At 31.4% G+C, this 27,931-nt stretch overlaps 2 protein-coding genes across 6 annotated transcripts in view; one reads left to right on the top strand and one right to left on the bottom strand.

Annotated features, from left to right (window-relative positions):
- Window positions 1-45: 45 nt before the first annotated feature.
- mRpS34 (mitochondrial ribosomal protein S34) lies at window positions 46-11,810 on the top strand. Its single transcript, XM_075368901.1, has 3 exons — window positions 46-291; window positions 6,572-6,826; window positions 11,548-11,810. The coding sequence occupies exons 1-3, from the start codon at window positions 109-111 to the stop codon at window positions 11,722-11,724; spliced, it is 615 nt and encodes a 204-aa protein (XP_075225016.1). The 5' UTR covers window positions 46-108; the 3' UTR covers window positions 11,725-11,810.
- Window positions 11,811-17,557: 5,747 nt separating this feature from the next.
- CSN1b (COP9 signalosome subunit 1b) overlaps window positions 17,558-27,931 on the bottom strand; it is a 68,006-nt gene continuing 57,632 nt past the window's right edge. For all 5 annotated transcript variants that reach the window (XM_075368900.1, XM_075368897.1, XM_075368896.1 and 2 more), the window contains exons 10-11: window positions 23,886-24,020; window positions 17,558-20,659 (exon numbers count right to left, since the gene is read on the bottom strand). In XM_075368900.1, coding sequence (XP_075225015.1) covers window positions 20,582-20,659; window positions 23,886-24,020 — 213 coding nt within the window. In that variant the 3' untranslated portion in view covers window positions 17,558-20,581. The remainder of the gene's footprint in view (window positions 20,660-23,885; window positions 24,021-27,931) is intronic.

Raw genomic sequence — 27,931 nt, 5'->3', positions numbered from 1 at the left:
GTTAAGTTGGTGAAGTTGCGATTTTGAGACTGGTGTGGGTAAAGTCATTTGGTAGTATCTTATTTAATGTTGAGGTTATGTGGTATGTTGACATTGTAGTTCTCTAAAATGTCTAAGGTTAAATATATTGGTAGAACGAATGACTTTTCTGGAAAAACTCTCTGGGAGATATTAGGAAATCTAAAGAATTTTGGCGTTGGAAGATTAGTGCAACGTAACATGTTTAACAGATATCCAGAACCAAGTTATTTCAAAATTGTTAAAGTTGAAGCATTACCTGTACCGACCCCGGTCAGTATATTTTTTGCAACTAATAAAGTTTCATTAAAAAAATTCAATTAAGATTTTCTACTCTAATGAAATATAATGGTTATTGCAAAATTCAGATGTAAAATTTAATTCTCTAATTTCCTAAATCTACCTAACTTATGATCGGTAAGGAATGCAATTTCTCAACATGTTAAGATATCTTTCAGTTAAAAACTGGGTATCATTTGGGAAATATTTTTTTATCGTCATTGTTACCAATGTTAATTTCTCTGTGCTGTTTAGATATAAAAAAATCGCTTACATTCAAATAATATTCCGGGGATTCCCACAAATCTACTTGTTACATTTCTTGTATTATAATTATGTGCAAATTTCTTTTTAAGTCTGTCGGCGATTGGTTAATAATTAATAAAGTGTATAAATTTTCAAGATGCTGTCACTAATTTTAGTTGTTTTTGAGTATCTGCACGTTTCATGTTTTCTTAATTTTTTCATATATTGAATGGCCTTCATTTGTAGCCTAAAAACTCTAAAAAAATTTTATTTAGTGTGATTCTCTTATTGAGAATTGTGTGAGAGATATTCTGTTTGTGTTAACTGCTCTCATCAGCTAGCTTCGATATTAAGGTTGGAGCAAATAGTTTTGTGCTTGCTGTTTAACTTTATATTGTAAAGTGTAATTTACATTTGCAAGAGTAAGAGTAATTGCAGTTGTATTTTGTCATTACAGAAGAAGATCAATTATTATTTTATTGACCACCCAATAAAATAATATATTTTATGGTTGTTGAAATATGTGCAGCTTGATTATATTTCTACATTACCATAGCATATATTATTTTAGATGTATATGCAATCCACCTCTTCCTGTTAGTCACATTGAAATAATTTAGGAAACTATTTCTACAAAATTTGAATTTTATTTCTCGTCATTCTTAGTCAGCTTATTTCTTTGTTTCTGATGATTTTAATTGCAAATACACAATTTTGGACAGTTACACATTACTTTTCTCTTTTCAGTAAGTACCACTCAGTAGAGTATGAGTAAGCAAAGTGAACGTTGTGTTTGGATTGTGCTCAGTCAACCTTATCTGATATGATAATGGTGTTAATAGTTAAATCAAGTTATATAAGGGAGCTTACATATATTAAATTTGGGTACTTGTGCATTACCCGGCATGCATGTTATTTTAGGTTATGCTGATATACGTATGATTTGTCAGTACACGGAAACAGTATAATCTATGATGAATCTAATCAAACATAACCTTCACTTGATAACATCGACTAACTGTTGTGATTATTTAAATAATATATGAATTAATATCTTTTCTGGTTCCCACCTGAGTGATACTGTATGAAATGATTATTTTATAATTTTTTTAAAATTACTTTAGACAGGCATTAGATAAATAAAAAGTACGTACTAATAACGGTACTTATGTATTAACGCCACTGCAGCTACAGCTTTATTTAAAAACAAAGTAGTCAATCGGATTTCAGTGGAAAATGGGCCGATATAGAGTTTAACATAGATTCAAAACAGTCTCTTTATTAATTTTAATAAATGGTTATAATTTATTTTATAAATATAATTTAACCAAACTTAACCTACGCTCGCTAACCTTGACTAATTAACAGGAGTGTTTTGATTATTTAAATAATTGTAATAATTACTATTTATTAAATAAATACTCAAAAAATTACGGTGTTAATTAGTCAAGGTTAGAGAGCGTAGGTTAAGTTTGGTTAAATTATATTTATAAAATAAATAAATATAAATAACCATTTATTAAAATTAATAAAGAGACTGTTCATTTTCCACCGAAATGTGATTGACTACTTTGTTTTTAAATAAAGCTGTAGCTGCGGTGGCGTTAATACGTAAGTACCAAGAAAATTATGTAAAGTAATATACATGCCAGTTAATGCACAAGTACCTACATTTTTTTGTTTCAAAAGTAATTTCTAATTATAGTTTGATTTATTTTAAAATGTTGTATAAAATATGTATAAATCTTTAAGAAATGGAAATGGATCAGATATATCATGTATTTGTAACACTAAAAGATGTCAGTTTGCTAAGCGATAATAAAAAATGTAACAACAATTAAGCAGTTAATGAATGTTGTCATACAGATATTGAAGATGCATTAAGGAAAATCAACCAAGAGAAACAATTTAGTATATTGTGTGAAAAACTAGAAGCTCATTCTCTTGAAATATTCACTTTTAAAAACGACAACCGAGTATTGTGGCAGAGTATCTCAGATTTACAAGTTTCTAAGGAAAATTGTATAAAAGTAAATAATTATCCCATGGAACCTAATGAAGACACTGTTGAATGTTATTAAAAATGTAAAAGACTGTGAATCATCTGATTACTGATCAGCAAATTAACTACTGTCATTGAATTCCAGGATGAAGGGAAAATACATCGCCCGTAATATTAGCTAAACTGACAAGACGAGTTGCTCAGAAAGAGGAGAATAAAACAAGATTTCTCAACATGACGTGGGTTTCCCTATGGACATAATCATCCACATCAACAAAAGCCTATTCATGGAAAGATGAAAAATTCTTGCAGTGTGTAAGATGAAAAAGGGTTTAAACCCTTTTTCATTCATATCCATAAGTATTTAAATACTTATGGATAACATAACATCAGCCAATCATTGAACTTAAATATCATTCTGATTTAGATAATTTAGTGTAGTTGGCTTAGTGTTATTTTTATGTTTATGATAGTTTACAATCAGATGAAATTGTAGATTTATTTTAGTTTTACAAAATATTAAAAGAATGCGTAAGAACTTTCCACTCTTTCTACAAGAGTTGTTATTGCTAGGAAAAATCCCTGAAATATGGATTTTTGAAGCAGAGTTATTTAAATAAATATCAAATAGATAAAAACTGTTTCTCTAACTGCAGTTTTAGTTATAAAGCAGGAGGGGTTATAATACCTTACGGTGGTTCCAGATGCTAAACAGAAAAAGAAAGAAAAAAATACTGTTAAGCCAAAAGAAAACTTGTAATGTCTTCAAATCAGATGTGGGTAATGGATTTAACTTATTTTTTAATGTCCTTACTGAGTGTATGAATTCCGCAAAAACCACAAACATGTAAAACTAAATACAATCCCTTAAAATCATGGATAAATGTTAATCTACTACGTAGAATTGAAAAAAGTAATATATAAAAAGACAAACGGCATCCATCCATATCCATATAATATAAACATCAAACAATATTATGTAAACTAGATAGATAAATTGAAAATTGATTTATAAATCCCTAAAGATAAATATTTCAGTGATCTTACTCTGAAAATAATGGAGAACAATGTATGTGCATAAATAATTTATTAGGAATAGCTGGATCTAAAAATATTGAAATAGTATCTTTAAAATGTATTTATGAAGAGAATATAAGAGACAAATGCTTAATTGAGGAAAGATTTAATAATTACTTTTTAACTGTAGCAGAGGAGATTAAGAAATAGAAACAAGTGACATGCGTTTTGATAATAAATTTAAAAACAATTTTTTTTCTGAAGAACCAAACAAATCATTTTATATGAAACTTAATAGTAATGAGTAAATAATTAGTATTATTAAAAGTATGAAAAATATAGTTTGGTTGAATCTTATAATACAATAGAAGGTAAAATACAAAGATCTCAGCAAGTAGCAGGTTTATTCTTGGATTTGAAAAAAGACTTTGATGTTGATCATAGTATTTTGCTTGACAAGACTATGGAAACCTGGATTAAGAGGCAATGCAATAAATGGTTCGAGACGTATTTGAGGGAAAGATCTCAACAGGTCAAATTAGAAGAAAGAGTTCTCAAGTTACTGTTAAAATAGTTCCAAGTACAGAATCCTGTGGGTTACTGTACTTGGAACTATTTTCTTTATTATATACATAAATTATTTATATGGTGGAAAATTTAATGGTATAGTGACAACATTTATAGATGACATAGCATTACATGATGAAGCTGAAAATGTATATGAAATAAGGAAAAATATTGAAGACCTTATGAGAATTAGGAGGTGGTTAAAGAAAAACGGCTTACATTTAAATGTAATGAAGGCAAATCATATAATTTTTCAATTAAAATGTCTGCCAGAAATGTTTTACAGCATAAAATATCACAATTTAAACTGTAATACAAGTATCTGGAAGTAATTTAGGTGTGAGTTGGAAGGAACATATAAATAAGATATAGAAAGAGATAGGATTAAGTACATATATACATTTTATTTATTAAATAATCTTTGTACAAAAAAGTTTCTAAGATGTTGTATCACTCATGATAGAATTGAAATTAATGTATAGTATAACTTGAAGAGGTATGTATTATTCTAATATAAAGCTGTTATTGGTATTACAAATATATGTAATAAGAATGATTTTTCATAAAAATAGATTAAGTGAATTGTTTCCACTTTTTAAAAAGCTTCGCATCTAGCTATTATATATATTTGTGTGTTTTTAAAGTACTAAAATCTTTTTATAAAAGTTGTGATATATGTAGAGTAACACATACATGTCAAAGAGTAATTTATGTAGGAATGATAAATTTGTGCTACCTTTGCCAAAATTGGAACAGTATAGACATTTTTATTCATTTATGGCTCCAAAGTTGTACAATTTATTACCTGATAATATTAAGGTATCAAGAAACTTTAGAGAATACAATGCTGTTATTTGTATGGTTACTGGAAATCGATGAAATTGAAAAGTTATTCTAACTTAATTACTGAAGAAATTACTGTTTTACTTAATAAAATATTATTTTGATTGTCACAGATTTTGTCAACAGAGGATACCTAAATTTTCATTTAAGTTACACAGCAGAAATTATTTTATTGAATTTTCTTTTTATTATTATGAAAAATAAAATATTTGTTTGAAAATAAAAACAAATATAAAATTTATTAAGTTCCAAATTACAGAGTTAAGGCTTGATAAAAGTTTTTAAATTTTTTGCATGTTTATACTTTTAATTGTTTTATTTTTACTTCTTTGTTTATCCAAAGTGGTTGTTATTTCTGTACAATGAATTTTCTCTTTCCTGCTCTCTTAAATTTAATAATAAATCTTTGGATTCCATTCATTTCTTGATCGGTTACTATTTGTAAGCTGCCTTTTTCTAGCAGAACATGTTCCATTAAATTACATGTAAATAAGTTAATAATTTCATTATATTTCAAATTGATCATATTTTCCAGCCTTATTTATAATTCTCTTAGACAGCAGGTCTCAAAAATCTATTATTATATCAATAATCTTCTTTTCACCATTACTTACTGACTTCAAACCTTCAAACCTCTGTTAACTCATTTAATTTTTTTTTATTGTTTAGTCTGATGAAAAAATTATCCATTATTGTAACAGGTATACTTAAGTTTATTATACTCATGAACCGTATTGTGAAGTTTACATTCTTGCACTCTTATGAAAGTTATAGATTCTAGTATTTTTACTATATCGATAATAGTGAAACCTAAAACTGCTACTCCTTTATATTTTACAATAGCCTATCAGTAACTTAACCTTACCAGGTTGTTGTAGTGGTTAACTCATCATCACAGATCAGCTGATTTTAAAGTCGAGAGTTCTAAGGTTCAAATCCTAGTGAAGGCAGTTATTGTTATACAGATTTGAATACTGATCGTGGATTCCAGTGTTCTTTGGTTTAATTAACCACACATCTCAGGAATGGTCGACCTGAGTCTAAGACTACACTTCATTACATTCATACATATCATCCTCTGAAGATTTATCTTACGATGGTTCCAGAGGCTAAACAGAAGAAAAAAAGGGTGGTAGCTATGAGTTTTTTCAAACTTCATTTTCTTTCAATTTAGTGATCATTAAAACTGTCTAATTGGATTGTGTTCAAAAGGTTTCTGGTGAACTTTTTACCAATTACCCTTACCTACTTATCTGCACGGGAACTATTCCCACCCTGCTGTTTAGTTTTAATAAAAATTTAGTAGCATTAATGTTCCACGTACAAGTCACCATACCAAATTTCATCATTATATGCTCACCTGTTCTAGAAATATTAAGCTGAATTAGTGCTAATGTACATAAATCACACTTACAAAATTGAGCCCTAGTTTTTTTTTTTTTGGACTTTAATACATCAAGAAAGGAAAAAGATAGCAGATATCCAAATAGTTTTGATCTGTTAAATAGAACATTATAATTTACATTTTTCTTGTTAATTGTCTTACTTTTATTTTACATTTGAAAAATTAAGAATTATAATAGACCTAATGATTTATAGGAGGACGATCCTGATCTAAAACGAAGAAAATATTTTCACTACGATAAAAGCCAACGTAAAGTACGAACTTGGGTAGAAAAAGTATTTAGAGGGAGAAAATATCCTGAACTTATTGAAATGGAATCTGTAACATACAAACCAGACTTCCGTCTGATACCACGATCAGAAGAGTCAGTCCTTAAAGCTAGAGTTGAAGCCACCCGTCCAAGGGAAAGAATATTACCTGCAACTGCACCATTTCCACCACTGATGAAGGTAGATATTTTTTTTTTTAATTTTAAGTTATTTGATATAAGTTAGTATTTTTTAAAAATTTTTTAGTAACTAGTGACATAACTTGATATGCTCCACCCTATGTAATTAGTTTTATTGACAAAACATGACTGGCACTGTAGCAAATTTCTATTTCTCTAAGTTAAGAAAATTAAATACAAAAAAAAGCTTTTTAGATTTCTATTATTCTCATTTTATTTTTCATTAATTTTTACACTAGCTAGCATCAGTTATTATGGGATAACAGTATTGTGTCTTATAACATATTCATTTATCCTTATCTTTGAACCAGAACAAGAACTGCTAGGCCAGTCAGAATGGTTTTTTTGGATCATTTTTCACATTGTAATATTTTGATTAACTGACTAGATCATCTTCTTCAAGAGAAAATTATTTGGTTTACACGAGTGAAACTTATGAAAGATGATACATTCAATGTGCTAAAATTATATCACTCATCTACCTATATGGTACAATAAAATTTTTAAAATATACTGATTGGATACTGAGAACAATTATTCTAGTTTTGATCAGAAAAAGATTGTTTTTTAAAAAAGACCACTGTGGGAACTAAATTGCTATCTCTTGCAAACATGAATTAGCGACTCAAAAGATTTCAAATAATATATCGTAAATTTACACCATAACTATGCTAAAAGTTAGATGAAAACATTTATAAAAGAATAACTTAGATTAGCCCAGTGATTCTTGACTTCCAAGTGAAGATTGATATGTACATACATTCTGATTTCTTTTGAATTAACATCGTTAAATAATTGCTAAGATGGATTTGATTTTTATGTTGATCATTCTATTTTTTTACAACATAAAAACCACTTTTGTTTCAATGGCAATTTATTTCAAGTTGTCACTGTCTTGGTTTATCTGTTTTACTGGTTTGAACATAAATGATACTTGAAGTACAAACTTGTTTTATTAGGCAACATTTTATGTGGCTGAAATCTAAGCAATGTTTGCTGTTTTTTTTCCACCTGTAGGTCATTCGCACTTTTTTTTTTTTTTTTTTTTGTCTTCAGTCATTTGACTGGTTTGATGCAGTTCTCCAAGATTCCCTATCTAGTGCTAGTCGTTTCATTTCAGTATACCCTCTACATCCTACATCCCCAACAATTTGTTTTACATACTCCAAACGTGGCCTGCCTACACAATTTTTTCCTTCTACCTGTCCTTCCAATATTAAAGCGACTATTCCAGGATGCCTTAGTATGTGGCCTATAAGTCTGTATCTTCTTTTAACTATATTTTTCCAAATGCTTCTTTCTTCATCTATTTGCCGCAATACCTCTTCATTTGTCACTTTATCCACCCATCTGATTTTTAACATTCTCCTATAGCACCACATTTCAAAAGCTTCTAATCTTTTCTTCTCAGATACTCCGATTGTCCAAGTTTCACTTCCATATAAAGCGACACTCCAAACATACACTTTCAAAAATCTTTTCCTGAGATTTAAATTAATTTTTGATGTAAACAAATTATATTTCTTACTGAAGGCTCGTTTAGCTTGTGCTATTCGGCATTTTATATCGCTCCTGCTTCGTCCATCTTTAGTAATTTTACTTCCCAAATAACAAAATTCTTCTACCTCCATAATCTTTTCTCCTCCTATTTTCACATTCAGTGGTCCATCTTTGTTATTTCTACTACATTTCATTACTTTTGTTTTGTTCTTGTTTATTTTCACGCGATAGTTCTTGCGTAGGACTTCATCTATGCCGTTCATTGTTTCTTCTAAATCCTTTTTACTCTCGGCTAGAATTACTATATCATCAGCAAATCGTAGCATCTTTATCTTTTCACCTTGTACTGTTACTCCGAATCTAAATTGTTCTTTAACATCATTAACTGCTAGTTCCATGTAAAGATTAAAAAGTAACGGAGATAGGGAACATCCTTGTCGGACTCCCTTTCTTATTAGGGCTTCTTTCTTATGTTCTTGAATTGTTATTGTTGCTGTTTGGTTCCTGTACATGTTAGCAATTGTTCTTCTATCTCTGTATTTGAACCCTAATTTTTTTAAAATGCTGAACATTTTATTCCAATCTACGTTATCGAAAGCCTTTTCTAGGTCTATAAACGCCAAGTATGTTGGTTTGTTTTTCTTTAATCTTCCTTCTACTATTAATCTGAGGCCTAAAATTGCTTCCCTTGTCCCTATACTTTTCCTGAAACCAAATTGGTCTTCTCCTAACACTTCTTCCACTCTCCTCTCAATTCTTCTGTATAAAATTCTAGTTAAGATTTTTGATGCATGACTAGTTAAACTAATTGTTCTATATTCTTCACATTTATCTGCCCCTGCTTTCTTTGGTATCATAACTATAACACTTTTTTTGAAGTCTGATGGAAATTCCCCTTTTTCATAAATATTACACACCAGTTTGTATAATCTATCAATCGCTTCCTCACCTGCACTGCGCAGTAATTCTACAGGTATTCCGTCTATTCCAGGAGCCTTTCTGCCATTTAAATCTTTTAATGCTCTCTTAAATTCAGATCTCAGTATTGTTTCTCCCATTTCATCCTCCTCAACTTCCTCTATAAAACCATTTTCTAATTCATTTCCTCCGTATAACTCTTCAATATATTCCACCCATCTATCGACTTTACCTTTCGTATTATATATTGGTGTACCCATCTTTGTTTAACACATTATTAGATTTTAATTTATGTACCCCAAAATTTTCCTTAACTTTCCTGTATGCTCCGTCTATTTTACCAATGTTCATTTCTCTTTCCACTTCTGAACACTTTTCTTTAATCCACTCTTCTTTCGCCAGTTTGCACTTCCTATTTATAGCATTTCTTAATTGCCGATAGTTCCTTTTACTTTCTTCATCATTAGCATTCTTATATTTTCTACGTTCATCCATCAGCTGCAATATATCGTCTGAAACCCAAGGTTTTCTACCGGTTCTCTTTATTCCGCCTAAGTTTGCTTCTGCTGATTTAAGAATTTCCTTTTTAACATTCTCCCATTCTTCTTCTACATTTTCTACCTTATCTTTTTTACTCAGACCTCTTGCGATGTCCTCCTCGAAAATCTTCTTTACCTTCTCTTCCTCAAGCTTCTCTAAATTCCACCGATTCATCTGACAACTTTTCTTCAGGTTTTTAAACCCCAATCTACATTTCATTATCACCAAATTATGGTCGCTATCAATGTCTGCTCCAGGGTAAGTTTTGCAGTCAACGAGTTGATTTCTAAATCTTTGCTTAACCATGATATAATCTATCTGATACCTTGCAGTATCGCCTGGCTTTTTCCAAGTGTATATTCTTCTATTATGATTTTTAAATTGGGTGTTGGCAATTACTAAATTATACTTCGTGCAAAACTCTATAAGTCGGTCCCCTCTTTCATTCCTTCTGCCCAGCCCGTATTCACCCACTATATTTCCTTCCTTGCCTTTTCCAATGCTTGCATTCCAATCTCCAACTATTATTAAATTTTCATCTCCTTTTACGTGTTTAATTGCTTCATCAATCTCTTCATATACACACTCTACCTCATCTTCATCATGGGCGCTTGTAGGCATATAAACGTTAACAATCGTTGTCGGTTTAGGTTTTGATTTTATCCTTATTACAATGATTCTATCGCTATGCGTTTTGAAATACTCCACTCTCCTCCCTATCTTCTTGTTCATCACAAAACCTACTCCTGCCTGCCCATTATTTGACGCTGAGTTAATTACTCTAAAATCACCTGACCAAAAGTCGCCTTCCTCTTCCCACCGAACCTCACTAATTCCTACTATATCCACATTCACCCTGTTCATTTCCCTTTTTAAATTTTCTAGCCTACCAACCTTTTTTAAGCTTCTAACATTCCACGCTCCGACTCGTAGAATGTTATTTTTTAATTTTCTGGTGACCCCTTCCTTAGTAGTCCCCACCCGGAGATCCGAACGGGGGACTATTTTACCTCCGGAATATTTTACCAAGGAAGGCGCCTCCATTATTGCTATGTGAAAATGCAGAGAGCCACATTTTCTTGGAAAAAAAGCAGCTGTAGTTTTCCATTGCTTTCAGCTGCGCCGTACTCAGAGGACTGAGTGATGTTGATACGGCCGTTTAAGTCATTGTGACTCCCGCCATTAACAACTACTGAAAGAGCTGCTGCCCTCTTTCAGGAATCATTCCTTAGTCTGGCTCTCAACAGATACCTCTCCGATATGGTTGCACCTTCGGTCCAGCTACTCTGTATCCCTGAGCACTCAAGCCCCCTCACCAACGGCAAGGTCTCATGATTCATAGAGGAGGTCATTCGCACTATAAAAAATGAATTTCTGGTAATCACTAGCTCAGCATGCACTTAAAAATAAGAATTTTGGATAAGGACAAATAATGAAGGATAATACCCCTTTTTTATAATTTTTTTTTTTTAATAATTACATGCCCAGGATGTATTTTAGTAAAAACAATTCAGGTGATAAAAATTTTCATCACATTTTCAAATGGAAGATTCTATTTTCATTTGGAAAGAGTAGAGTTGTCAATTTGCATGCTTTGAATGAATTTTTACATTAACAATTTCAGGGGAGCAAAAATTGAATTTAAATTTTGATTCTGTATTTCCGTCTAAGTAACAAATAACACCTTGCAGTTCAACTTGTCTTATAAGTTTTAATCTTTCATATTTCATCTTGTTGATATCTGTAATTACAATATTTTTTCAGCTGCTTATTATTGAAACCATGAAAGAAAAAGGTATTGAAGTAAAAGAAGAGCCACAGTTACGTTTAGATGTTGTATACAAACAAAAACGAGATAATATCATGAGAGTTGCTAAAGAAGGTGAAAAACCAAATGTTGAACTCGGAGTAAAAGCAAATCCAAAACTATATGAACTCTAGCTATTTTGGTTAAATTTTAGTCAATATTATAATTTTTGTAATGTTTTATAATTTATGAAATAAAGTATTACAATTAAAAATCTGTATTTATTTTGACTTGTTTTATTTAATTTTATAAACATGATTAAAATAGAATAATATATATTTATCAAAAATCAAACTTACCTTTGAATACACCAAAATAAAAGTTAAAAAAACAATATCAGATATTAGCGTTGTCCTGATGTGTAGAAGGAATCTATAATTCTAATAGCGTTTTTTTAATAAATATTGGCTGGGACAAGATGTGGGTGCTATCACAATTAAATATGCTATTTCACTGCTGTTGGGTAATTTTCTAATGACACGGCCAACATTTTCTGATCATTGCCAGTTGGTGCTCTCTCACTGTCGTCACTTCACCACTCAAATTTATACTGCCTATGGCGTCCTCTACCAATATACATCAAGACTAGTAAGATTTTCCTTTTTCCATAACCTTTTTTTTTGTGTATCCTTCCCAGTCACTAGTAGATATAACTTGAATAGTTTCTACTTTAACTGTGTCCCCTTGTGAGCAACATATACTCGATCACATTAAATTATCAGATAAGTGCTTAATTTCTATGCCAGCTTGATTGGATTTAATTCATAAATATATATAGGGGTGCTTTATTACTGTAGGTCCATGGGTCTGTGACAGTGAATTGATCCTTCATTGTTTTAAGACCAGTCTAAAAAAAAATTAGTTTTTTCATGAACTGAATTCAGACTATGGCATTCTTTGATGGAATATTTAGTCTGTAGTTTATCATCTTTCTTATGCTGATTCAGGCATTATTCATTATAGATTATGGGGAAGTTTGATAAAATAGTGTTTTACCAAACTGACCGTTTTTTGAAATTACAAGTGTTCATCTGCTCATGATACTTCTCTGTTGTTCCAACTTTGAAGACCAACAAACATACGTTTTTAACGTCAATCTGGACAATTATTAATTGGTTTGAATAGCTGCTTTAGCTTAAAACTTCTTATAATTTGTTCAGTGTTTCAATCGGAAACATGCTTTTATGCACACACTTTCTAATGAACTACATTATAATTCATATATTATTATTAAATACAATTCATTAACAAACTTTTTGTTCTTATTTATTCTGAAATTAGTAATGGTGCTCAAAAACACTAATAAACAAATTTGTTAAATAATTTATTTTAATAAATGTTTAAATGAACAATAATTGTTCATCTAGAGATGAACAATCATTAAATGGAAACAAAATTGAGATGCCTGTCTTTTTTTTAACAAAATGCTATTTTGGCAAATCAAAATGTGAATTATTTACACTGATGCAGCTGAATAGATTTTTATTAATAATTCTTTAAATATTAATCAACAAAATATAGATAATGTAACTGATGAATAAATATAGTTTACAAAATTAAAATGAAATATTATGCAACATACAGAGAATGTACATTAAAAACCAGCCACAGAAAGTGCTTAGTTGCTGGCTAATTAATTTAATATTTAAACAGTTAAAATAATTTTCTTAATATACAGGCTAATATGGGCAAAATATTCAGGATCGGACTTTTTAACTTTCCTCCAAAATAACAACTTTAACAGACAGCCTCCTAAAAGTGTGCCTGGATATATCTGGGACAAATAGGAGAAATTTGTGAACTGAATCTAAACAAATTTCACAACTTCATTTATCAAGTCATACCCCACTATCATCTCACTAGATCACATCTACAGTTGTTACTCGGGCCCTAGTCCCACCACTGGTAACTCTTGACAGTTAACCGTGAGAGGTCTGTTATGGAATACTTCACTGGCTGAATCAAGCAACACCAGAGTTCAGAGAAGGCAGCTCAGATGCAGTGGGCTGACATTTACAAGCATTGGAATGCCCTAATACCACACACACAAACAAGCACTATACAAAACCCAAAATCAAACTGAAGCAAATCACCTACATTTCCGCACACAATGTAAACTCATTCATGCAGACTGGTAAACTAAAAATAAAAACCAAGACGCAAGATTCTCATGGAACTGCAGGAAATAAGAAATACAGACCAGGATGCCATAGAATCTCAAGGATATAGGTTCTACAAAGGTATAACTGGGAAGAGAGTGATGAAAACTGTCCCACAGTTTGGAACAGGCTTTTTAGCCAGCCCCAAAATAATAAACTGTACAAGAATTCAATTCAAATCCCCAAGAATCTCAGCCCTTGTCCTAAAAGGATCTAATAAAATCTACACCACAATAAACGCCTATGCCCCACAAATAATAAATACAAATCTCCAAAAGACCGTTAAGAAACTGAAACATTATGGAACCTATCTGACCAGACCATAAATAACATCTCCAAAAATCATGTTTAACAACTAACTGGACTTTAGCACTCAACCAGGTAAAGAAGATACTTCATTGGAAAATGGCCCATCCAAAAGAGAACAAATGTAAATGGACAAAGACTCGTAGATCTCTGCAGAAACCACAACCTAGTCTCAAAATCTACACATTTCAAGAGGAAACCTCAAAATCTGTTAACACCCTGACTTCACTGAAGGAGAGAGGCAACTTTCATGTCATTATGGAAAAACACCATAATAAAGAGATCTACAACATAAAGATCCTTTGAGAAGTAGACACAAACTCAATCACCATGTAGTCAAAATAAAAATTAAATTCACTTCTCAAAAGAAGCAACAAAACTTAAACCCCTAAAAAAAGTAACCAAAAAATTAACAAGCACAGATAAACTAGTCAACAACCTCACAGAGTAATTTGCCCCAATAAAACCCTGGTAAAAGCATCAATGAAGGAACAGTGAATGCGATTAAACAGTGGAGAAATCAAGCAAGGCTATTATACCAATCCCAAAAATCAGAAACATCCTTGCAAAATTTTGTGAAACAAAGAAAAGAATGCATCCAAACCCTAAGGAAAATAGGCAACACCACAGACATGGTGAAATCAATAGAAGAATTCAGCAAAACACAGTTGAGAGACTCACAAAGCCTTTAAAAAATACAAAACCCCCAACCCTACTAATCAAGGATGACAACCATAATCTGGCCAATAACAATTAAGACAACACAGAAATCCTAGCTAAATATTTCAACAACTCTTAAGAACTGTCAGAACTAACCAACACCCGCAATAATAACATTGGAAAACATCAACCCTCCAACAATAAAAAAAAGTCTACAAAGCAGTGGGAGAAGATCAGACCTTTGTGGAAATCTGGAAACATGCAGGAAGACCAGCAAAATTGCTCTTCATCAACAGGTTGTCAACATCTGGATCAAAGAACTACCATAACATTGGCCCTAATCCACCCGCTATACAGAAAACCGGAAAAACAGATCCTAACAACTGTAGCGAAATCTCACTTGTAATCACACAAACTACAAAATTCTTTCAAGAATCTTCCTCAACAGGATCAATTTACAATTCGAGAAAAATTTAGGAAAATACCAGAGAGATTTCAGATCCTGGAGGAGATGTCAAGACTATATCAAAAGTCACAAGGTAATAATGGATTACAGAGAAAAAAACACAGACAATCGTGATAATGTTTGTAGACTTAAAGTAACAACCATATGATTACATCCACAAAAAATCCCTACTAAAAATTCTAAGACATCTCGGACTACATCCCAAATTAATAAGCATGATAAAACTACCCTCACAAACAAAATCAAAAGTAAATTCAGAGACTAACTCTTAGAACCATTTGAAATCAAAACAAGACTGTGCTACAGTGATGGATTTTACTGCTACTATTCAACTGAGCTCTGGAAATGGTAATGAGGGAATGACTCAAAAAAGTCAACAAAAATAAAAATAGGTCAAAAAATCAAAACTAACTGCCTTGGTTTCGCAGATGACTTGGCACTGCTGGAACGACATTGATGAAACTAAACACAGATATTATAACTTCATAACATCGCAAATATAATTGGCCTCAAAATATTATTCGAAAAGACAGAAATTATGCCTCAAAAATCAATACAATTAAAAGAAATAAACAGCAATAAAGTGAAAATAGTGACCCTATTTAAATATCTTGGAAAAATAATAACCTAATGAAAAAACTTCCAGAAGAAATAAACTATCTAAAGATCAAAAATTAATCTGGTTCACCTATAGTAAAAAAGTCTATCCATAAATGCAAAAATAAGACACTACAACACAGTTACAAAACCGGAAGCCACATATGCAGGAGAAATACTCTTCCACCTAAACAGACAGATTCCAGAAAATCGAAATAATTGAAAGAACCTACATCAATAAAAAGTACCAGAAAGATGGGCAGTGTTGGATTGTGCCCAACAAAGTCATGTACAAAGAGTTAGAATCCATCACTGATACCATATGTAAGAGGTGACTACAATTCTTTGGACACGTCACGAGGATGCAAGATTAGAGAGTTCTAAAACGGCCAATACAGTACAATCTCAACTCACAAAACATAAAAACAGGATGCAGATGGATCTGAGAACTAAGAAAAGATCCAAAGGAAATTGTCCTTACACCAGAAGACATCACAGAAAAGATAAAATTAAACAGAAAAATCCAGGATAAAAACGCTCTTCAAATTCACAATAAAGAAATTAATAACAAGAACATTTTCAACACCAGAAAGGGCATGGAGATTGAAACTGTTGAAAAAATACTGGGAGGACCTAAGGCCTGAACAGTCCGTTTGAAGAGACTTTGATAGTAGACTGACTATAGTGATCCTATGTAGTCTGTGGTCATAAAATAAAAGTTAACACAGTATGCTTAAAATTTTATTGGCAGTGCATCGTTGAAGTATGATGCATCTTCATATTGCTTTGTTGACATCACCACATTGAAGCTTGTGCATGGGATATGGAAATTGAATTTTGTAGCACATGAAAAATGCTAAGCCTGACTGGGATTTAAACTTGGGACTTCTGTTGAAAGGCTAAAATGCTACACTCTGCAACAGAGATCAGAAAATTAATACTGAAATATTATAGCCTATCAATCATCAACATAAAAAACAATTCCGCACTAACCACCTTCAGCCAGTTCCTAATCCCATGTTTCAGTGAGTACAATAGACCTACCATTCATCACGTCTATCCGATGTTGTTAATATTTTTCACGGGCTAACCTTTTATCTCTAACTCCAAAATAACATACAGCTTTAGTTGAGGTCTATCTTATCACCAAGTTGTTTACATTAACTCAGGAGATGAAGAAAAATAAACATTGCTTTAGGTCTGCAAGTGTAGTATAATATACAATGCAAAATTTAGTGAAAAAATGTTCATCAGGTTATGATAAAAATTTAGTTTCAGTAACTATTTAGTTTGAGAAGTTCATTCTTGTAATACTAAGTAGGCTAAGTAAAACCCTACAAGTACAGCTTCAGAAAATGAGGTGTTGTTAAGATTGATCATAAAAATGTTGTAAATGCTCCTGGGTAGCACTGAACAAGAAGAAAAGGAGTTAATAGTATTCAGTGTGAAATTGCCAAAATCTCAAAATAACTCAGGAAAATAATGTTTAGGTGTGTGCGATACGGTTTTTTTTCTTTTATATTTCAAGTAGCGGTACAGCATAAGTGTGCAAGTTGTCAGCAGTGAAGAGATAGATGACATATGTTGGATCCAATAAATTTAATCATATAAATATTACTTTTTTATCACATGTTTAAAATAATTCTATGATAAATTCTAAAAACGAAGTATTTTTTCTTACGTTGTATTGTATTGTATTGTAGGATTTTATAGTTACATATACATAATAATACTTACAGCAAATTGCTGAAATGTCCAGAGGAGAAATAAAAATGTTAGTAAAAACAATAAAATGTGTTTGTTTTTATTATGTGAAACTTAAATATCAATTACTTTACATCTGACAATAATCTTGAAAACTGAAAATGGCTTAAAGATAAATTAAAATTTAGTGAAAAAAAATTCATTAAAATTGTATTAGGTTTATCAGATTTTTGTTATAATGCAGTAAAACCTAATTAATCCAGACTTCTTTAATCTAGATTTCGCTTAATACAGACTGTACGCGTGGAGTAACACATTTTCTTTTTATGAAGGTTTTAAACATCTATGATTGTAATTATTGCAATAAAGACCATAGTTTTAGAAAAATATATGAACTCAAGTGCAGTAGGAAAATAATTATAAATACAGTAGTTGTAATAATAAAATCATAGTTCATACCTTATTGTGAAATAGATGCTGAATTTACCGAGTGCAATGAAATACAGTGTAAATACATACACACAGAAATGTACAGTACAATAGTGCTACATACAGTATATAAAAACTACCACAGATTGTCTATTATTACCAGTTAAAAACTGGTTACATCAGAGTTCTAGTTGGCTGTCACATATTAGGAATACGCCATTGTCTGGCTTGTTATTATACAGTACCATACTGTAACTGTGAGTCATTAATTGTGTTTGCTAGTTTGTGTTGAAGTCTATTTTACATGTTAACGGAAGAGCCCAAAATTTTTTAATCCGTATTGTCATTTTCATAATTTCCTACATTTTTTAAACGTCTGATTTCTTTGTGTTTTCATAAAATAAAATTTTAATGTCATTTAATAAGCCAGAAGTTAGTCAAAAACGAAAACACATGTCTCTTTCATTGCAACAAAAGTTACAGTTGATTACAAAACTTGAACAAGGTGTGTCGGTAGCCAGTGTTTGTAGGGAATATGGAATCGCTAAACAAACGGTTTCCGACAAAAAAAAGAAAAAACAAGAACTTGTGAGTTATGCTCTAAAATTTGACTGTAATATTAATAAAATACCTATAACATCAAGAATATGCATTCTGCCGCAGATGACAAATCTTGAAGAAGCTGTGTAACAAATGGTATCGAGAAAATTATTCAAATCGTGTAGCTGTAAGAGGTGTTCAAAAACAGGCTGCAGCTGAAAGATTAGCCAGTTATTTAGATGTTGAAAACTTTTCAGTAAGCTCAGGTTGGCTGTACAGATTTTGCCGATGAGACCGGATTATAATAGCAAGCAATACTTGAAAATACCCAAGCATCAAAGTCTGTGATAAATATTCCTGGCCATAAAATTCATACGGCACGAGTATCTGTCTTGATCTGTGGTAATTTCTAAGGTAATCGCGTATTAAAGCCAGTAATAGTCAGAATGAGTAAAAATCCTTATGCGATTAAGAATGTAATGGAAACGTTACCAATACATTATTTCAGTAACAAAATTGCTTTGTTTATAGCAGATATCTTCACAGACTGTTTCAACAATTATGCTGTTCCAGAAATAAAAATTTATCAAATAGATATGCTTAAATCTTCTCCTGAATATAAAGGCAGTTATTCTTATCAACAATGCTCTTGATTCCCTGTTGTTCTGGTCGGGAGAGGCACACACCATGGTGGTGTAAGGCAGTTTATTCTTATTAACAATGCTCTTGATTCTCCATAGTTCTGGTCAGGAGAGGCTTGCACCATGGTGAAATAGGGAGTTAAATGAATTGAGATGAACCATCAATATCAGAAATATTGATAGTGGGTTCCACTATTTTCATACAGTTCGTACTGCTAAGAGATATTCATGGTGTCCCTTTGTGAATGAGCAAGGGAACAAGAATCCATGGGAGGTGGTGTATAGGGTTTTAGGAATAAATGAAGAAAGGATGTTCTGTCCACTCTCTTGACCCGGCATGGAGTAATTTCAGATAAAACTGAAATTCTATACAGGTTTTTAGATGAGCTATTGTCCGATGACAAAGAAGTTGGGGAGCCTGCATATCATCTGCATGTTCGACATAGGGTTGCCCTGTTTCACGGAGTTGCAGTGTCCCTGGAGGTTACCGAGGCTGAGGAGCATCAGGCCATTTGTGGTTTGGGGTAGGGCAAGACCCCTAGCTTTAATGTAACGGTAGAGCTCCTTGTTTGCTTCATTGGGGTTGTGTTAAGATCATCACACCTATTTTTAATAGATTGTTTGGGGGATACTTCCTGGTGTGTTGGAAGAGGGGAATTGTAAAATTATTGTAAAAGGACAGTGGCAAGAATCCCACTGTTACTTCTTTTTATAGGCCTCTGATATTGCTGCTGGTTTTTTGTAAGGTGTTTGAAAAGGTGCTGTATCTTTGCATAAACTTCTCCTACAGAGTCAGGATACACATCTCATGCTCCTGAACCTGAGTCATGTTCTTCAAACGATTTGCATAAAAACTAATTTAAGCAGAAAGTATATGAGTGATCAAAGGTTCTTTGTTCTTTTTTTTACATCCAGTAATTCATTTATTTAAACATTTGTTTTTTATATACTGTATGTCATAATTTTATTTTTGTTTACATTCTGAACACTCTATTTATTAATCAATTATTTTTTAAACTTACTGTATTGTGGTACACAATTTTTAAGCCAAACAAATAAAAATGTCTAATACTATAACTAAACAATATAAATAATGTAACTACTGTATTACATTCTAAAACGCAATAAATAAGTCTTATTTACAATAAAATTTGAGTTTTTATGTTTTAAACCCTTAATTATCAAATATTTGTGTTAATATGGATTTTAGGTAATTCAGACAACCACAAGCCCCATTAAGTCCAGATTAATGAGGTTTTACTGTACTTATTTTTTTAAACTATTTTAATTCACTGTATTAAAATAACACTAAAAAATATTAAATAAAAATAATAAATTTTAATTATTTATTTTAATGAAATACAGAGCAACATGTTAAATTACACCTTATAATCTAAGAAAAATTTGTCTGTTAAAAAATGGTTATTCCACTTAGCCTGCAATAAGTTATTCTGAAACAGTATATGTATATAATATATCCACCAGTGTATTAGGCGCGAGGTGACAGTGCACTATTGCCTGGTGCTACAGATAGCTCACTTCCTTGTCCAGTTTCACGTTTAGGACTCTGCAATCCAAATACATAAAACATAAAAAGAACAACTCCCATTCTTGTTTTGTCATAATAAGTAAAAATAACTTAAAAAATACCAGCAAAGATGAGTTAAGTTTGCTCTCTCAAACTACTACTTATGAAGAAAATCAAAGTACATAAATATGAAAGTAAAGAATTAATCGATCGCAAACAAAATTAAATGGCATCATAAAGACCATATTTAGAAGTTATCAACAAAATTTTTAAAAGTTGGTTTATTCAGTCTGAAGATATTAAACAAAATGATAACTAATGAAAAACAGCACGAAAAGTTTTTTTTATTATCCCCCCATTCCTACCATATTAATGTACTGAAATCATCTAATCAGTACATAAACTACAAAAAAAAAAATCACTAAAAAAAAAACAAAATCATATTCAATAAATATCATCTATAAACGAAAAAAAAGGATTATTTGCCCTCACCCCTTTATGGATATTTGAATAAGACCAAACACCATCATAAAGTAAAGGGGCATTAAATTATATGAAAAAAATTTATCTGCCCTTTTGAGTAAAATGCTGAGGTACAAGACGGTCTGTATCTCCCTGCTCCTTTGACTAATTGCGACAAAAATTAAGTAACAACGATGCCCCCACATACAGAAAATCACTATGCCCAATTTCATCTAATTAGTTCATCCAGTCTGGAGATATCTGAAAAAAAAGCAGGCCAACATACATCTGTTTAAAATTTTTAAATTGTAATATTGTAATTTTTCGGTTAGAAAGATTATGAAACATTAAGAACCACAAAAACTTCTACAAGCAAAATTTGATTCGATTAGTATACTTTTTCTTACATAGTATATACTGAGTATTATGTATACTTGCTTTTATGTATGTATACTTACATAGTATACAGTACAACTATATTGCATGAAGTAACAAGAAATTATAAATGAAAATAATCTATAACAAGTGAAATGACTCAAATTGCACATCTCAGTTTATTAGTTGTATAAAATAAAAGTTTAAAGAAATGGTAAAGTAGAATCACAATGCATATATTATTATTTAAGAGGCTGAACACAGCATACAAGTGAGCCATTAAAATTATTGCAAAGAAAATGTAATTTTAGTATTAAATGATCAATCTGAAGGATGACAAAATAAATGTGTAAAGAAATCAAAATATATAGTAAACCTAGAATAACTTGCAGTATTACACTTGTAGAGGAGAATGATTACACGGATCAGACTTGAAGAAGATATAAAATTAAAATACTACCCAAAACCTACAAGGCCATATCAGACAGAAAGATTTATTATAAATAAATTAGTATAAAGAAGCAAAATATAAACAGAAATTTTTACATGCAATAACAAAAAAAGGAAATAAAGATGATTATAATGAGAAATACAAATACAAGACTTGCTAGAAAAAGTGAGGGAGAGAATACTAAGGTGGTTTTGAAACACGTAACAAGTTTGGTGGAAAGCAAAACAGAAATATTGACATTTAAATAGAAACCTAGTAACAGGGCACTGATTAGATGTTAGAACAGTTGAGGGAAATGAAGAGAACAGTAGCAAGTGATGGAACAGGAGGAAACATAAAGGGCTAGATGGATACAAAGAACACAAGGTATTCAAACAAAAACCAAACTCTTGAATCAGCACATTAACATATCAATACTTGTTACTGCAGAATGGCATGTTTTGATACAGCGGCTGAAGAAGGATTCTTTTGAAATAAATTCCATATCCTATTCTATTCCATTTCCACTGTGAGAGTTTGTATTTGTGGCAACTTTCTAATACATAAAGAAATAATGACCATATTTGAATCCCAATGGTTAGAATGAGACAACTGAAAACTGCAACATGTTTCGATGAAATTAAGCAATACATTTACATTAGATCAAAAGATGTTGCGAGAAGCTTACGGGGAACAAAGTATGAGCCATATGTAATGTTAAGATGAGTATCAGCATTTCAAATTATATGTTATCATATGTGAACCCAAATAACATAGGGCTATGTTATTTGTTTTTATATTTGAATGTTGTTAGTCATTTAAGTGTCCCAGGTAGTCTAAAATCAACAGTTTTAATTTGGGAATGATACAATATTTGAGAGAAGTAGTGTGAAAGAGGCATGAAGCACACAGGTGAATGAAATGTGCCCCATGACAATGTGTTGCCATACATTCAGTGTTCCTTCTTTGAAAGTTTTTGGTGGAACATAATTTAACAGTAATAATTTCATACAACTGCCCGATTTGTGATACTATAAATGAATAACTGATATAAACCTGAAACCTTTTTCTTTTTCTATAGTTAAAACCACTATGAAAGGGCATTGTTTCCAGATGAAAAAAGAAATTAAAGAAAATTCACTGTGGGGTCTACAGGCTATTCTATGAAATGCATATAAGAATGTATTCCAACAGAGTGGAAGACAGTTCAAAGGGGATAAATATGATTAACTTGTAAAATTAGTATGATGTTTAATAAGTAAAAGAAATTATTTTTAAAAAGTTTGGTTTCTTTTAGAACAACCTTGGTTAGATAAACAAGATTACAGAAAAAAAGAAGGCGAAAATTAACCTTAAAATTAGAGTAAAATATATCTGTAAAGAAGCGTATCTCGCAAGAAGTCTGCGACACATTGTATTAGTTATAAATAAAAAATAAATAACTGAATAACTTAAACATAAGACTACAGGAGAACTTTACTAATTTATCACCCTTAATTGCTAGATTTTGTTTTATCATTACTATTGCTGATGAATTACGTTAACTAATAATGATTATAATTCAAGAAATGAGATAAACAAAAATAAAGAGATTCCCCACAACCAGATGTATAGTTTTGATCAGTTACATCCATCTAACATATACGTAATCGCACAAAAAAAGGAATATCCATAATAAATGTACTAAATTCTATTTTATAGACATAATGAAAAACACTATTTATGTTCATGATAAACGATCAGCTAAATAATATGTCAGTAGCTTACAAGAGAGTGTATAAATAGCTGTCTTGATACCACCAGATTACTACAACACGAACAGTATATAACACGTTTGTCTTTAGGACTTACGCTGTGAAAAATCCAGTAAAATAAGCACAGCACACTATTAATACATTCTTATTCTGCAATTTATGATTTACTTCAATAGATCACTCCATGAGCCCAAGGATGACAAATTATTGAGATTCTATTGGAACTTATTACAATAATAATTACCTTGACGTGAATTTGATTTTTCAACATGGCAGCTCTGAGTATAAGCATACGTGTACGTCGTTGGTATTCTTTACCGATTGCAATTGATTTCTCAAATGTTGTACTACGCTGATCCATATCTTTGGCATAAAGAATCTAAAAAATAAGAAAATAAATAAATTCTAAGAATTTTTAATTTTACATCAAATACAAAGACTAAATTTTGGTAAATTATATATCTATTATATATCCTTCGCTGAGCACAATGCATCTGCTAGATTCATAAATAAAATCTATTTATTTAAATTTAAAATCACATGTATGCATACTTTTTTTAATCATAATGAAATTTTATTTGTAAAACAATATGTTTCTTACCAAAACTGGGTATGAAAATCATCAAAAACATAAAATTATAAAACTAAAACCAAATCCTTCATTACAAAAATAGATAATTTATCTAATTAGATGGTAGAATAAATAATATTAACTAATCTGATCGCTCTTCATTGGTTTCATTGATACCATATTTTGAGTAGAAACAATTTTCACAAATCATTGTTACATGTTCTAAAAGTAAAGAATTTAATTTCTTTGTACATTAAAATTTGTACACATCTGGTCTACTAGATTTCCTGATTTTGTGTGAGTAATAATATTAGGTTTTTTATCATTGTATGTTTTTTTCGTCAATAGTGTCATCAAAATATATTTTTATCTTTTTTCAAAATATATATAATACAACTGCTGTATCCTTCTGATATCCAAATAAACCTTGTTTTATCATGGTCTATGTTTGGTTGTGAAAACTGTGGTGGCAACTGTCTTTTATTGTGCCAATATATGATCATTTTTTAGTCTGGAGCAACTAAACAAGTTCTCAAACCGTGAACCATCTATCTGCTGTAATGTTGTGACTAGCATTATAAATACATTCAGCAAGTCTGTTGGTAACACTTATAGAGGGTTCTAACTCATATCAAATAGTCCTTCATGTTGTCCATAACAAGCTTGTGCAACTACCAAGCAAAAAATTTTATTTCTGCAATTGTTTGGTTTCGAAAGAATATATTGTCTGAAGGAATATATTCGTCTCCTTAGACAGCCAGAAAGCATTTCATCATTTGTTACATTCAGTTCAAGTGAACAGTGTTTTTTACATGCATTATGAACCTCCATCTTTGTCCGTATACCGGCTTTCTTTAACTGCTCTCGCTGCGTCTACTTTCAAGCTCTCCCGTCATCAACATCTTTCTCTATCGCTTCTCACAACCTTTAAGCTTTCTTAATGAACTCAAATCTTCCTTGCCAATAAACATACCCAAACCGGCTTGCCTTTTTCTTTTCTATTACATCAATCAAGACTTTCCATTCCATTAGGAATGGGAATTCTCATTCCTTAAAATTATCCTCAAACTATATCTATCCTACTTTCTTAATATACTTCGTTTAAATTTCATTTACAATTTGGAGTATGTTCCTTATGTAAGTTCACCATATTCACATCTGAGTAGTAGTTAAGATAGGTAGAAGCGCAATAGATTAATATTTTTTTACAAATATGTTGTGTTTAAAAAATAATAATGTTTTAATTCTACATGCTATGTCTTATTAAATGTCTTCATCTTTATCCAAATGTATAAATGTATCCAAATGTATTTATTATCCAAATAAATAGTGCTGCGATGGCAGCACTATTTATAATGAATATCAATATTCTTAAAACATATTAGACATGTAGTTCAAATTTGGCAGCGGAGTAATAAGGAAGTGCTTTATTTTGAAGATTTATCATGTTTGAAAGTGACAGAACAAGGACTTAACAATAAAAATGATATAAGCACAGTGAAGTGGTGAAGGTATAAGAGAAGGTTTTGGTGAGGATTGTATGTCGATAATAAGGGTTTAAGAATGGTAGAAATGGTTCAAGAAATCCATGATGACAACAAGGTTGGACACCTTAATATAACAATGAAGGATTAAAATATCAACAAAATAAAGGGCATTATGATCAATTATCATTGTATAGTTACGAGAAAAGTTGCTGAAGAGGTGGGAATCTTATTGTTTGTGTGAAACAAATCTGACATTTTTTTGTGTGAAACAAGTAGCAGTAAAATTTGTTTCAAAACTGCTGAATTTTCAAAAAAGCAACATTACAGAATAATTAACAGTTGAGATCTCAGATCATCTAGAATTACAAAAACATCTCATAACAGGTAACGAAACATGAGAATATTATGATGCTGGAACAAATCTTCCCAAAGATAGCTTCTATGGAGGTGAAGCTGATTGGTCCACATGCTGCCCCTGGATAGCTGCATACCACTGCAGCAAACTGAACATCAGCAGTTGCTTTCTTAAGAAAATCCTCTTAAAATGTCCAAAAATGTGTAACTTTTAGAAACAATATCAAATAGTTCTTGTCAGAACTAAGAAAAGTTTCATAAAGAAATGGTCACATCCAGAAAGACAAAAATTCAGCATTTAGAATACTAAAGACGAAAGCATACAAACCATTAAAAAATTGTATAATAAAGATAAAAATATAATCATAAGAAAAAGGTATATTGACAAAAATCGAAGTTTGGTGTAATTCACAATCTAAAGCTAAAGATTTACTTAATGACTCAAAGGGAAAGCAAACACAAAAAAAAGACAGATAAAAACCATATTTCATTAGGCAAAAATTATCAGGACAGAAGAAACAAAAAAATTGAAGTCGCTAAAACAGAATAATGGAGGTGACATGTTGCTATTGTTTACGTATTGGAATGCAAGAGGTGTGATGAATAAAATGGTGGAACTGAGGCATGAGGTTGTTAGGTGTAACAGTAAAATAGTTTGCAGACAGGAAGCTTCCCTACAAATACCCCCAGAGAGAATACCCAAGTCAGGGAATATGATTGTCAATATATATCGAGAAGAAAAGAGGAGGAGGAGCAGTTGTTACCTTTATACACGAAACTTTACTCACTGACAATATCATAACTGGCATGAAGGAAAACTTAGAACACCTATCAATAGATGTCACTATGTAAAATGGGATTACCTCAACCATAGTAAATACAAACAATCCTTCTCAAAAAAATAATGAGAGAAGAGCTAGACTGTATTCTGCGTAAGACAAAGCTATTTATGATAGTTGGAGACCTTAATAGCAGATAAAGCTCATGGAATAAAGGTTTGGCAAACCTTAGTGGACAAAGAGTTTCTAAATGGATACAAGATAATGACCTGGTGCTCTTAAACTCGCCATGGAAGGCTGCTTACCAATCCCCTTCTTCTGGAACTACAAGCACATTGGATCTTTCACTCATTTCTCTAGCTCTTCTACTACTTAGAGAGTTGGTCTGTAGGAAATGATCTGTCAAGCAATCAATTGCCTATGTATTGCAAGCTTGGTTTCTCTACTATAAACAACCCGAATACAAAACAGAATCTAGAGTAGATACAGAATAAGAGAAGCTGATTGGAAATTCTTCAAGAGGGAAAAGGCTTTGACTAATACAGACATGTGCAATACTTTGGAGAGCTTGGAACAGGTGATCATTAACGCAGAAAATAAGAGCATGCCGAGAGTGGAACTTAGTATTGCGATTAAACTTAATGTCTGGTGGACACAAGATATTTCAAAATTGGTCAGAGACAGGAAGGAAGCCAGGAAAATTTGGAAGAGCAGCCATACACCAGAAAACCGCACAAAATATAATCTAGCAGCTGCCAAAAGCATGATAGCCATTAAGATAGCTAAAAGCATGTCCTGGTAAACATTTGTGAACTCAATGAACTGTAGCACACCAGCTACTACAGTATGGAAAAAATTCAAATCTCTGCAAGTAAAAAGTGATAACACAATATTTAAATTAGTAAGCTCAGACTACACTGTTATAACAGAGAAGTTGGAGATTGCTGAGGTGCTGAACAACATGTGGTCCTCAAGGACAAGTGGCCCAGTTCCTTGGCCATTTAGCCTGACATCAGAGAAGCAATAGCTGACCTGTAATATGGAGTACATTTTCAGACAAAAGGATTCTATGGATCAGCCTATGACACTATTTTACTAA

The sequence above is a fragment of the Lycorma delicatula genome, chromosome 6 (assembly GCF_047948215.1).
Source record: "Lycorma delicatula isolate Av1 chromosome 6, ASM4794821v1, whole genome shotgun sequence".
Lineage (NCBI taxonomy): Eukaryota > Metazoa > Arthropoda > Insecta > Hemiptera > Fulgoridae > Lycorma > Lycorma delicatula.
The sequence above is the reverse complement of the archived record's forward strand: the minus strand, read 5'-3'. Positions and strand labels throughout refer to the sequence as shown.

Excerpts from the sequence above, each read along its gene's own strand:
- mRpS34 (XM_075368901.1), top strand. The coding sequence starts at position 109 with ATGTCTAAGGTTAAATATATTGGTAGAACGAATGACTTTTCTGGAAAA. Across the intron at positions 292-6,571 it reads CATTACCTGTACCGACCCCG|GAGGACGATCCTGATCTAAA; the intron begins GTCAGTATATTT and ends AATGATTTATAG. Across the intron at positions 6,827-11,547 it reads CATTTCCACCACTGATGAAG|CTGCTTATTATTGAAACCAT; the intron begins GTAGATATTTTT and ends ATATTTTTTCAG.